Raw genomic sequence first — 13,106 nt, 5'->3', positions numbered from 1 at the left:
AAGAGGGGATTGGATCCTGTGGAACTGAAATTATATGCAGTTTTGAGTTATCTGACCTGGATGCTGCGAATCAAACTGAGATCTCTGTGAGAACTATACTTGTGATTAACTGATGACCCATCTTTCCAACCCAATAGTGAGAGGATTTTATTTGAGGTGGGATAGCACAGGAGGTCCCAAAGGATACCTCTTAGGTAGCTTCTATGTCTCTGTGTGACAGATGCCTTAGATTCAACCTGGCTTTTTTTTCACTAGTCTGTATGTCATATGTACATAGAAGGTTCTGCGGAGGAGATGAGCTACCCTTTCTATCGTGAACCAGTGGAAGATTTTAAGTTGGAGTGATCTGGAAGGTTTATTTTAGAAAGGTTCAACTGGCCACTGCCCCCCCCACCCCATGAGTGTTTTGCTTGCTTGTATGTCTCTGTACCACTATGTGCATGCCTGATGCCCACAGAGACCAGAGGAGGGTGTTGCATCCCTTGGAACTGGAGTTACAGGTGGTTTCAACTGCTGTGTAGGTGTTGGGGAATCAAACCTGGATCCTCTGAGAGAGCAACTCCCCAAGTCATCTTTCCTGTCCCCCCCCCCTTTATTTTTAAAATTTATTTCTTTCTTTTTTTTTTTTTTTTGTTCTTTTTTTTTTGTTCTTTTTTTTCGGAGCTGGGGACCGAACCCAGGGCCTTGCGCTTCCTAGGCAAGCGCTCTACCACTGAGCTAAATCCCCAACCCCAAAATTTATTTATTTCATGTATGTGGGTACAGTGTCGCTGTCTTCAGACAGACCAGAAGAGGGCATTGGATCCCATGACAGATGGTTGTGAGCCACCATGGTTGCTGGGAATTGAACTTAGGACCTCTGAAAGAGCAGTCAGTCCTCTTAACTACTGAGTCATCTCTCCAGCCCCTGCCCTCCCCTTTTTACTTTTAAAGTGTTTTTCATCTTTCCCTCCTTCTGGCCTCTTTACTTTACTTTCCCTTTTCCCTTTCTCCTGTCAGCCTTTCTGTTCTTTCCTGTCTTTCCCCACTCTGTACTCAGGCTGGCTTTGAACTCACCTTCTTATGGCCTTAGCTTCCTGAGTATTGTGATAACAGGGTTGTGGCTCCATTAACAACTAATTTTAAAGCAATTTCATATTTTCAGCCAAGTTGTGGACGTTGCAAAGGATTCCAGTGTGTCCTGTTTTCTTTTTATCAAAAGGCACAGTTAGTTAGGCCAGCATTTTCTATTGTGTTTTGTTTTATTCTAAACCACAAATGTAAGCTGCTAGTTACAGACTTGCACTTCACATACTTGTTTTTCAATGTTCCTAAAACTAAGGACATTCTTTGAGTAAGTATTGTGTTGTAATGAAAATCAGATATTAATTTTACTATATTATTATCATCTAATCTTAGTACATTGCCCAATTTTGCTGGTTTCCTATTAATACAAATCAAACAAATCTAGCCTTGGGTCCTAAAACCGCCTGCGTGTTATGTTCTGCTACTTATAATACACATATTCCCAGTCTCTGTCTGCCTGGCTGTGGGTTTAGGAAGCCCACCCTAAGTCTTTTTATGCAACCTCTCTGATGTGCTTTGCCTACTTAGTATTCTCCAATCTGTGTGGTCATAGACTAGATTATAGGCGTCATGATTTGGTGACCTTTGAGTTTATTAGGGCCAAATATTATAAAGTTGCTCTTTTTTTAAATTGTCCTTAGAGAAGCAGTGGTCCTTCAAGATCAGGCCATTCGCTTGTTTTCTATCTCCATTTCTCTCTTTTTGTCTACTAGTTACCTTTCCAATGGAGGAAGTGTTCATTTTCCCATCCAGCTATCCTTTGTGTGTGTTCTGTAGGTATTAGTTATATGTGTGGGGCTAGAGGTTGGCACTACATTTCCTTTGTAGTTGTCTTCTACCTTTTAAAAGTGTATTATTTTATTCATAAGTGTAAGTATCTTGCCTCCATGTATTCTCGATCATGTGTGTGCAGTGCTCAAGAAGGCCAGAAGAGGGCGCTGCACAGACATCAAGGCACTGGCCTCACTGATGGTTGTGAGCTGCCTTGTTGGCAGGGGACAAAAAGCAAAAAGCGGGTCCTCTGCAAGAATAATAAGTATTTGTGAGCACAGAGACATCTCTCCATTCCCCTTTACCTTACTGTTTATTTACTTTATGTATGAGTACACACCAGAGGAGGACATCGGATCCCATTCCAGACGATTGTGAGCCACCATGTGGGTGCTGGGATTTGAACTCAGGATCTCTGGAAGAGCAGTCAGTGCTCTTAACTGCTGAGCCATCTCTCCAGCCCTCTATCTTACTTTTTGATCTAAAATCTCTTCCTAAACTTGTAGCCTATTGATTCAAATCTCCTTGGAAGTCATGCCTTCAGGGATTTGAAGACCTCACTGGGTCCCATAAAGAGTTACCACCTCTTAATAGTGCCATTTAACCTTTAACCCATGACTTTTGGAGATCTTTGAGATCTTGAAGATCTAAATTGTAAGCTAAGTATTTGGTGGGGCAAAACCTTTAATCCCAGCCTTCTTAAGAGGCTGAGCCAGGAAGACTCAAGTTCAAGACCCACCTGAGACCTTGACTCAAAAACAAGCAAACCAAAAAGAAATAAGCCAGAGCAATTTGTAATCTCTCTTCTGATTCTCTAGGCTCTATTCTATTATCATTATTTCATTATATGAATTGCCCTGGGTTTGACTGTGCAGAGCACTGTTCAGGTGCCTATCTCCACTCTATGGAGTAGCCCTTTACTTTCTGAAGATCTTGTGGTTGGACTGGATGTCCAAGGTTCTCCTCCTTTCCTTTTGCTGACCTGAATTGATTGCTTCTAGGGAGCTCACAGTCTTCATTGGAGCATGTTTTTTTTCTTTTTTTCTTTTTTTTCGGAGCTGGGGACCGAACCCAGGGCCTTGCGCTTCCTAGGCAAGCGCTCTACCACTGAGCTAAATCCCCAACCCCTGGAGCATGGTATTATGTCTTTGCTTCACATTCCTATTTTTTGGCTGTCTATGTCAGTGTTACTGGTTTTGAACGATTAAACTTTATACTTTTCCGAGTCATATAGAATTACACTTGCATATATAAGGAATGGATGGCAAGGAGGGTTAAAGTCAGTGTTTGTGTTGTGTGCTTTCATTATTTTTTTTTTTTTTTAAAAACCTTCATGTTTATTTTGCTTCTTTTTTTTTTTTAGATTTTTTTTTAAATTTATTTTACGCATATGAGTACACTGTAGCTGTCTTCAGACACACCAGAAGAGGGCATCGGATCTCATTACAGATGGTTGTGAGCCACCATGTGGTTTCTGGGATTTGAACTCAGGACCTTTGGAAGAGCAGTCAGTGCTCTTAACCGCTGAGCCATCTCTCCAGCCCCAGCTTTCATTATTTTTTGATAGGACCTTTAAAAAACTAGGTACCCTATTTGTTCATCAGTCCTTCCATTCATTGTTTCTTGTCCTGCCCTTTAGGTTGTGTTCTTTCTCGGTAAACCGGTGGTTAATTAGCATGTTAGTCTGCGCCTGCTGAAGTGGCCTCAAATGTGACTGTAATATGCTGCAGCAGTTGGCTGGCTTGGTTTGCTTCTTGGTTACAGATTCTTCTCTAGCCCAAGTTGTTTTCCTGTTGTCACTTCAGGCTTGTCCCACTTCCCAGTTTGAAGAAGCCAGAACTTAAGTATCTGCACGCGTTTCTCAGAGAGAAGCAGGCCCCGCCTCACCGTCTCGCCTTACCGCTGTCAGTGTTGTATCTTCTGTTGTCCCTGGCATTACAGAAGCTCAACTCTGAGGGCATTACAGCAGACTTCTGGGAAAACCAGAGGTTAAGGAGACAGACAAGGCCACTCTTAGTGTGGCAGAAAGGGAGCTATTCCTTTGTAAAGTACGTATGCAGATGCAATGCTGGCACAGCTTCCACCCTGTTGTGCTTCTCATGACTGCATCCTTCTGTATGCCTCCTTGTTCATTGGGGGTCAGGGCTCTCTGATTCTAGACATTAAGTTTTAATAGAACTGTGATGATTATCACAGAAGACTCTGTTCTTTTTCCTCCTGATGAACTACTGAGTTTAACTCGAGCAGAGATGAACAGGTTCCCCTTGGCCTGAAACCCTACACAGGCTGTATGGGTAGTGATTTCTACTTCAGGAAGATGTAAGTCCAAAGTCCCTGTATCCAACCCTTTTGTTTTTCAGTCAGATTTGTCAGTGAAAACCTTTGCTGGCAGAGGGTGTGAGCCCTGTATATCCCCTTCAGTGCAGCACGGTCCAGGTAGTGAGTGTGGGAAGCAAACAGAGGCCATGGCTCGGTGCATAGCTGTTCAGACCCTCAGCCCCCCCCCCCCCATGAAAGAGACGGGGTCTCTGCATCTAGACTGGTCAGTCGGTGAGCTCAGTAAGTAAAGTGGAATACAACTGAGGGAGGCGTCCTCTCTCCAGTGTTGGCCTTAAAGCCACTTCTGTCAATAACAGAGATGAACAGGCTCAGATATGGCTCATTCCTCTGGACGACCAGCCAGTATCACATTGGTACACTATATTGATGACATTATGGGGATTGGACTATGTGAGCAGGAGGCAGTAACCACTTGGAACTTGTTGGTAACATGTATGCTCAGAGGATGGGAAATAAATTCAACCAAAATTTAAGGGCATTCTATCTACCTCAGTGAAATTCTTGGTAATCTAGTGATACAGGGCATGCAGAGATTTTCTCTAAGGCGAAGGATATTTGTTTATCCTTACTGTACCTGGTCCCCGCAGCTTGAATGGTTGGCTGAAGTGTTTGTCCGAAGACGGCTTACGGACAAGGAGCTGTTGATACCTGTTATCCCTTGGTTTAGTGTTGATGAGGGATTGTAAGGTTCAAGGAAATTGCAAGGCTACAGTTGGTACAGTGTGTGAAACTATACCGTCCACAGTGGGAAGGCCCAGAAGAAAGCCCTTCATGAATCCTATAAGATGCAAAATGTCGACAGGAGCACCAGCATCTGAGGAGCTTGGTCGCCCTTTTTCCTGTGCCTGACTCTGGGGCTGGAGGGGCTGCTGCCCGGTTGAATGAATTAATGCTGCAGGTTTAGTTGGACCCAAGGTAGCAGGGGCCAGATGGCAGCAGTGAACCGTGAAAGGCGAGCTGATTGTAGATGTCCTAATGGGCAGCACAGACAAAACAATGTCTGACCCTGAGTAATGGCCGACCGTAATGGCCAGGACAGGCAAAGTGAACTCCGTGGTGGCATCACTCGTCGGGTCCTTTGGTGCTGGCTAATCAGTCATGGTGTTTCCAGGCGTGGGATGGATAAGAAGCCTACTGAAGTTTTGTTTGATCTGTATAAGTGAAAAAATTATAAAACAAACGAAGGCCACATCGGATCATGGCAATAGTTAGAATCTTGCTTGTGAATAAATTTCTAGACTTGAGCCAGTTTGCAGACACAGAACCCCTTAAGTGTAGGGACGCCCAGATTCCCCTGAGGAAGGATCTTGATAAAGTAACTAGAAGTTTTATTGTTAGCCTTTCTCCAGTCCTTGCCCAGAGAGACCTTTGTATGGCCTTTGTCAGGTAACTGTACACTGTGGGGAAATGGAACGATCAGAGTCTACAGAGTCTTCTGGATACTGGTAGTGAAATGACACTGATTCTGGGAGATCCCAAGAAACAATGTGGCCCCCAGTTAAAGTAGGGGCTTTTGGAGGACAGGTGATGAATGGAGTTTTGGCTGAAGTCTGACTCACAGTAGGTCTAGTGAGTCCCTGAATTCATCCTGTGGTCATTTCCCCTGGTCCCAGAATGTGTAAATGGGATAGACTTAGAAGTTGGCAGAATCCTCACACTGGTTCCCTGGCCTGTGGAGTGAGGGCTGCTATGGCTGGACAGGCTAGACGGAAGCCTTTAGAGTTGCCTTTGCCAGGGGAAATAGTGAATCAAAACCAGTATCACATCTCTAGAAGAATTGCAAAAATTAGTGCTAATTGTCCCATTGTTCTTGGCCTGCTATTGGGCTTTTGTGGAAATTGAATATTTGACTACTGGCTACCAAGTTACCATGTGACTTGAGCTGCCATCATGAGCTGGGTATTTTCTGACCCCAAGTCATAAAGTAGGACAAGCAAAGCAGCAATCTGTTATCAAATAGAAGTGACTAAGCCCGGCCAGGTTCTGAAGACACAAGCAGGTTGCATGAAATTGCCCAAAAATCTATGGTTTCTACTCACATTATAATGCTATCTGCTGCCTAATGTGCACTTATAGCCTCATAATGTATTATGATCTACTGTTGGCTGAGGAGAAGAACTAGGGCCTGCCAACCTGAGGTTCTTCATACTGTGCAGGCACTGCTCAAAAGTGTACAGCCGCAGCATTGTAACCCCTCTCCGGGACAACCCTAAAAGACACTCCTCACAGTGGGTAGAGCTTTGGGTGCTACACGTGGTTATATATTTTGTTTGGAAGTAGAAATGCCCAGATGTGTAATTGTTCACTAATGCATAGGGATGTAGTCAATGGATTGGCTGGATGGTTAGAAAATGGAGAAAGACATCCGGGGAAGAAGTATGTGACTAGATCTCTCCATATGGGCAGAGAATGTGAAGATATATGCTCACCAAAAGGTGACTTCAGCTGAGGAGGAGGTCAGCAATCAAGTAGATAGGATGACCCATTCTGTGACAGTCAGCCTCTTTCCCCAGTCATTCCTGTCCTAAACAGAGTAGCCATGGTGGCACAGACGGGAGTTGTGCATGGGCTGACAACATGGACTTCCACTCACTAGGACCTACCTCACTACAGCTGCTGTGAGTGAGTGCCAGGTCTGCCAACAGCAGAGACCAGCACTGAGCCCCAGATAGGCACTGTTTCCTAGGTGACCAGCAAGCCACCTGGTGACAAGTTGACTGTATTCCACTTCCTCTGTGCAAATGACAATGTTTGGTCCTTGTTGGAGTAGATGCTTATTCTACTTGTGTGTTTGTCTTCCTTGCGTGTAATGCTTCTGCCAAAACAGCTTATAGAATGAACTTACAGAATGCCTCATCCACCGTATGGTATTTGATATAGTACTTCTTCTGACCAAGAAACTAACTTCATAGCCAGAGTAGTGTGGCAGTGGGCCGGTGATTATGGAATAAACTGGTATTACCATGTTCTCCAGAAGCAGCTGGCCTGATAGAAAGTTGGAATGGCCCTTTGAAGACAGTTGTAGCACTAACTAGACACAACCTGAAGGGTTGGGGTAGGGCTCACCAGAAGGTGGTATATGTTTTACATCAGCATCTAACATGTGACAGTATTTCTCTCATAACCAGGATCTTTGGGGTCCAGGAATCAAGGGGTGGAAAAGTTCTACTCACTATCTCTCCTAGTGAACCCTTAGGAAATGTTTTGCTTCTTGTTCCTAGGAGCTTAAGTTCTGCTGGCCTAGAAGTTTCCAGAGGGAGGAGTGCTCTTGCCTCACAACAAACATTTCATTGAACTGGAAGCTCAAAGTCCCCTGTTCAGTTTGGGCTTCTAATACCCTGAGGGGAACAGGCCAAGAAAGGAACAGCAGTATTAGGAATGGTGATTGATCAGATCAGTAAGGGGAAATTGGATTGCTTCTCTACAGTGGAGGTAAGAAAGGTTAGATTTGGAGTGCAGGACATCCTTTAAGGCCATCTCTTGGTGCTACCATGTCCTGGGATTAAAGTCAGTGGAAAATTCAGCAACCTAACTCAAGCAGGATGATTAAGGTAGCACACTCTTTGGGGATGCAAGTGTAGGTCACTCCTCCAGGGAAAGAGCCAAGACCTGTTGTGCTTGCTAAGGTTGGAGGAAATACAGAGTGGGTTTTAGGGCAGGGTGGGTGCACATGTCAGCTGTGGCCTGTGACCAATTGCAGAACAAGGTTTATAACTGACATGAGTGTTTCTGTGGTATTTTGTTAAGAATGTGTTTGTACAGGTAATGGTTTTCTTCGATTTCTTAGTAATGTAATGCAAAATAAATTAGAATATCAATAGTTATCATATTTATGTTTGAGATACCAAAAGAATGTTCCTCAAGGGACATTGCTACCTATCCTAAATGTGTAATTGTGGTTGTACAAGGGACGGTTATATCATATTAGGCATAATTATGACATGGTTATTGTTTTCATTTGGAAATTAAGGGTGACATAAGGAGATAATGATTCTGTAGTATACTGACAAAGGGTGGTCTGGCCTTGTGATTGCTATTCTTGGTTGTCAACTTGGCTACATGCAGAATTAAGTAAAATCTAAATGGCTGAGTACATTAATTAAATCTTTTGAAGTGAGTAGTTGAGCACATCTAATCTGAATCTTTGAAGTAGGAAGGTACAGCTTTAATCCAGATCTTTTTTAGGTGGGAAAATCAACCTTTAATCTGGGCCACACCTGCTGGCAGCCTGTATAGTGGCATGGAGGATGGAGCTGGCCTGCTTTCTTTGCCTGCTTGCTCTTGAGCTCACTGCAGGTCCATCTCTCACTGCATTAGAGTTATACTTCTTTGGGATTCTGGCATATATTGAGACCAGCTGAGGCAGCCAGTCTTGTGAACTAAATGAACGCATACTGGAGTTTTGGACTTTCTATTGTGTTAGAGTAGCTGGATCACACCATGTAAGCTATTCTACTAAATCCCATATATATATATATGTATACACACACACATTCTGTCAGTTCTGTTCCCTTAGAGAACCCTAATTAATACAACACCAAAAAAACACAAGCAACCCAAAATTAAAAAGTTAAATAATGATAGATTGTATTTTGAGAATTAAAAAGTTCTGTATGTCAAAATGTACTCTGAAGAAAAGTCCAGTCCATAGAATGGGAAAATTATTTGGAAACTTTTTTTTTTTAAAGATTTATTCATTTATTATATATAAGTACACTGTAGCTGTCTTCAGACACACCAGAAGAGGGCATCAGATCTCTTTACAGATGGTTGTGAGCCACCATGTGGTTGCTGGGATTTGAACTCATGACCTCTGGAAGAGCAGTAGGGTGCTCTTAACTGCTGAGCCATCTCTCCAGCCCCTATTTGGAAACTTTTATCTTCTGAAAAGAGATTGGTCTCCGTATTACATGGAGAAGTATTATAATTCAGTAGCTGTGAGACAGGACTCTGTGTCTGCACCATGTAATTGCAGTACCTGTGGAGCTTGGGAGAGGGTGTCAGATCCTCGAGACTGTGATTACGTATGGTTCTGAGCCACCAGGTACATGGAGCCTTACCTGGACCCTTTTCAAGAATAGCAGATTCTCTTAACTGCTAGGCTGTATCTCATGCCCTATAAAAGAAAAGAATAGTCAGTGTTCTTAGCCTCTCAGCCCTCTCCAGTCTCAAAGGAACTATGTGGGGGTGGGGGATCAATTTTTTTTACTTTTTTTCTTACTCTTTAAAAATTTTTTTGTTTATTTATGTGTGACTGCTGCATGTACACCTGCATGGCAGAAGAGCCCATCAGATCCCATGTGGGTGAGCCACCATGTGGGTGAGCCACCATGTGGGTGCTGGGAATTGAACTCAGGACCCCTGGAAGAGCCACCAGTGCTCATAAATGCTAAGTTAACTCTCCAGCCCCCATTTTAAATTTTTATTCATTTTGTATTTTATTTCATTATGTATTTTAATGTCATGTGTGGGTGGGTGCCCACAGAAACTGGAAGAGGGCCTTGACTAGAATTACAGGTATTTGTGAGCTGTCTGCTGTGGGTTCTGGGGATTGAACTTCTGTCCTCTGGAAGAACAGTGAGTGCTAAGCACTCCTTCCCATCCTGTGACTCTGATCTGAACAGGCATTCCTTTAATGAGGACGTGTGAACAGCCAGATGAGCAAATGCTCAACAGGAATACAAATCAACCAGATAACAATACTGCCTCACACATCAAGACGCTTGATATTGGAGAGACAATGTGTTAGTGATTAGGTCACTGGAACCCTAGTGCACTGTGGTCAGGATATAAAGAATACCTCTGTTGTGGAAAACAGTGTGGTAGGTCCTTCAGAGGTTTAATATGCATGATCATGGATCCTGTAGCTTTACTCTGAAATGTACTTAAAATAATTGACATTGGGGATCCCATCAGATAGTTGCACATCTTCATTCCTAGCAGCATTATCACTGTAGCCAAAGGTGGCAGCCACCCAGGTGTCCATCAGTGTATGAGTGGGGAAACAAACGTAGCCTCTGGATATAGCAGAATACTGCTCATTTTAAAATGGGAAGAAATTTTACAGCATGGTTCAGAATGGATGAACCTTTAGGACAGTAAGTGGAACAAGGCAGTTACCCAAGGACAAATGCATGATTCCATTCATATAGGGTCTCTATAGTAGTCGAAGTCATGAGTATAATACTAGATGCTATTGGCTAAGGCATTGGAGATGATGGAGTTGGTGTTTAATGGGAACAGAGTTGAGTTTCACAAGACATAAAGAGCTGTGGAGATGGTTCTTCAAAATTAGGAACCTGTTTAGTATCTGAACTGCAGTTGATGAGTAAGATGGCAAGTTCTGTGTTGGCTTGAATTAGAAAGACATATATATTTGAGTCCTTGAGTTCTCGGTTCAGAGCTCTTTAAGAGCAGTTAGGAGGTAAGGCCTTTGTGGAGGACGTAATGTCATTGAGGGTGGGCTTTGAGGTTTCAAAAGCTCACACCAGGCCCAGTGTCTGTCTCTGTCTCTTTGTCTCTCTCATTAGTAAGGCCCCGATTAAATACTTTTTAAAAATAAGTTGTCTAGGTCATGGTGTCTCTTTTACAGCAGTAGTGAGTATAACTAAGACATGTTTTATGCTATATATTTCTTTTCTTTTCTTTTTTTTTTCCCTTTAGAGCTGGGGACCGAACCCAGGGCCTTGTGCTTGTTAGGCAAGCGCTCTACCTCTGAGCTAAATCCCCAACTCCTATGCTATATATTTCTTGACCCAATCTCTAAAAAGAGAACTAGTTCCGGTCTAAAGGGGACATATGGAGTATTACTGTGCTGCAGTGGGACTTTCGGGGAGAAACTCCCCTGTACTGTGCGGCCCCTCATCTTTGGACGTTTACAGATGGGAAGTTCTGCATTTGCCTATGCACTAGGCTCTGTGTGGGTTGGTGAGGGCCAGAGAGACCTGGAGTATCTGCAGGCTGGTCAGACTGACAAGAAGAGGGTGGAGTTAACTTAGCACTTTGTGGCTTGTTTCCAGGGGTAAGGCCAGCTCTGGCGTACTCTGATTTGAGGAAGCATGTCTCTTGAAGGTTACAACAGCAGCTTTGGTGGCCTTAGGGAGAGTTTTTCTGTGCACCTAGCTTCTCTTCCCTCACTTCTCCTTAGCCCTGTCTACTTTCTGGAACCTGGAACAGCCTGCCTGCCTGCCTTCTTCCTCTCTCTCATTTTTCTCTTAAAAAAATCCAAAACTTAATCATTGTGTAGATGTGATACAGAGAGTGCATGGCTTGCCGCATTGTGCATATGGTGGCTGAAAGGAAACTTTGTGCGGTTGGTTTTAACCTTCACCTTTACTGAGGTTCTGGGTATTAAGCTCAGGTCATCAGGCTTCTAGAGCAAGCACTTTACCTATTGAGCACTCCCTTCCCCCCACCCCCACCCCTTCACCACACTGACTGCATTTAATACCCTAACCTTTTCGTTAGCCTTCCCGGCTTGTGCTTGGTGTATCTTAAAGTGTCCTGGAGGTGCAGGCTAGTGTCCTGAGATTCTTTACTGTCTTAGTTACTTTTCTATTGCTGTGACATAATACCATGATCAAGGCAACTTATAGCAGTTAGAGTTTATTTTGGGCTTACAGTCCCTATCACAGGGAGCATGGCCACTGGAGTAGCTGAGAACTTAGATCTTGATCTACAAACAAGAAGCCTGTACTGAGGATAGTGCAGTGGGAGGCTTGGAGGCTTCTGAAATTTTTTTAAACTTGCCCCCGTTGACAGATCTCCTTCAACAAGGCCACCTTTTAATACTCAAATTGCCACTAATTAGGAACCAACTATTCAGATGAATCAGTACATATGGGGGATATCTCAGTGAAACCACCACACTGGCATTCCTGTTTGAATGCTCTTGTGTACCAGACAGCATCCCTGCAGCCTGTCTATATTGCCCGTGTTCATAATGATTTTCCCCTCCTGTCCCTTGCCTGTCTTGATCCCAGTCATCTGATTTTTCAGGGAAAAGTCTTTCTGTTTAATGCTTCAGTGGTTAGGAAAAGGTCCCAGAAAATGGCTATACAGAGAAGCCACCTGTGAGTGAGATTTCTGTATCCTGGAAGGCGCATTGGGTCAGCTCCATAGTGAGTGGTCTTTTCTCACTCTTCTATGTTCCGTTTAGGCATTTGATGAACAGAGAGAACTTCTCAGGCAGAGCTTCCTATATTTATTGAAGGCCATGGAAACTATTAGTAGGCAGGTCTTAAGGCCTTGTTTCTGACGATTTCTGATTTTCCTGGTTCTCATGAAAGTGTTTCAGCTTCCCCTTCAGTTTGTCTCAAGTAAGGAATGACCATTGTACTCTTGTGTTGGTGAGATAGAAATGTGTTCAGTGAGATAGATGAGTTTCGTGATAAGTTTTATAGCCTGTCTTTTACCTCTAAAAACATTTGAATGGTATTTCTTTTCCTTTTTTGTCCCCCTTTGACTTTTTTTTTTTTTTAGCTTGCTTGCCTTTTGTTTTAGCAGCTGCAGTGTCTCGGAAGAAAAAACGAAGAATGGGAACCTATAGCTTAGTTCCCAAGAAAAAGACCAAAGTATTAAAGCAGAGGACGGTGATTGAGATGTTTAAAAGCATCACTCATTCCACTGTGGGTGCCAAGGTAAGAGGGTGCCGGGATTGTTTGCCACAAAGTCTTGGAGATGTGTTCCTGGTTCCAGAGTCTCTTTGACTAGGAGAACATTTTGTTGAGGTCACTGATTTAATGACCTTAGTCACCATGAAAAGAACTATTGTTCTTGAGCTCTTCTGCCTGGTGTAGGTGGCTTGTTGACCCACATACTCCAGGAACCCTCCTGCTGGCTTCTTCAGGTGGTAACTGCCCCGTGCCCCAGCACTGGCAGGCCTTCCATCTCCTGTCAGACAAGTTCATAGCGATTTTCAGTCAGGTTTT

The 13,106-nt window shown here is 43.5% G+C and overlaps 1 protein-coding gene across 30 annotated transcripts in view; it reads left to right on the top strand.

Annotated features, from left to right (window-relative positions):
- Positions 1-13,106, top strand: part of Ehmt1 (euchromatic histone lysine methyltransferase 1) — a 148,589-nt gene that overhangs the window by 65,871 nt on the left and 69,612 nt on the right. For 14 of the 30 annotated variants that reach the window (XM_087652924.1, XM_087652918.1, XM_087652914.1 and 11 more), the window contains 1 exon segment: positions 12,679-12,815. In XM_087652924.1, coding sequence (XP_087509050.1) covers positions 12,679-12,815 — 137 coding nt within the window. 30 annotated transcript variants of the gene reach the window in all.

Source organism: Rattus norvegicus, chromosome 3 (genome assembly GCF_021556685.1).
Source record: "Rattus norvegicus strain SHRSP/BbbUtx chromosome 3, alternate assembly SHRSP_T2T, whole genome shotgun sequence".
Taxonomy (NCBI): domain Eukaryota; kingdom Metazoa; phylum Chordata; class Mammalia; order Rodentia; family Muridae; genus Rattus; species Rattus norvegicus.
The sequence above is the reverse complement of the archived record's forward strand: the minus strand, read 5'-3'. Positions and strand labels throughout refer to the sequence as shown.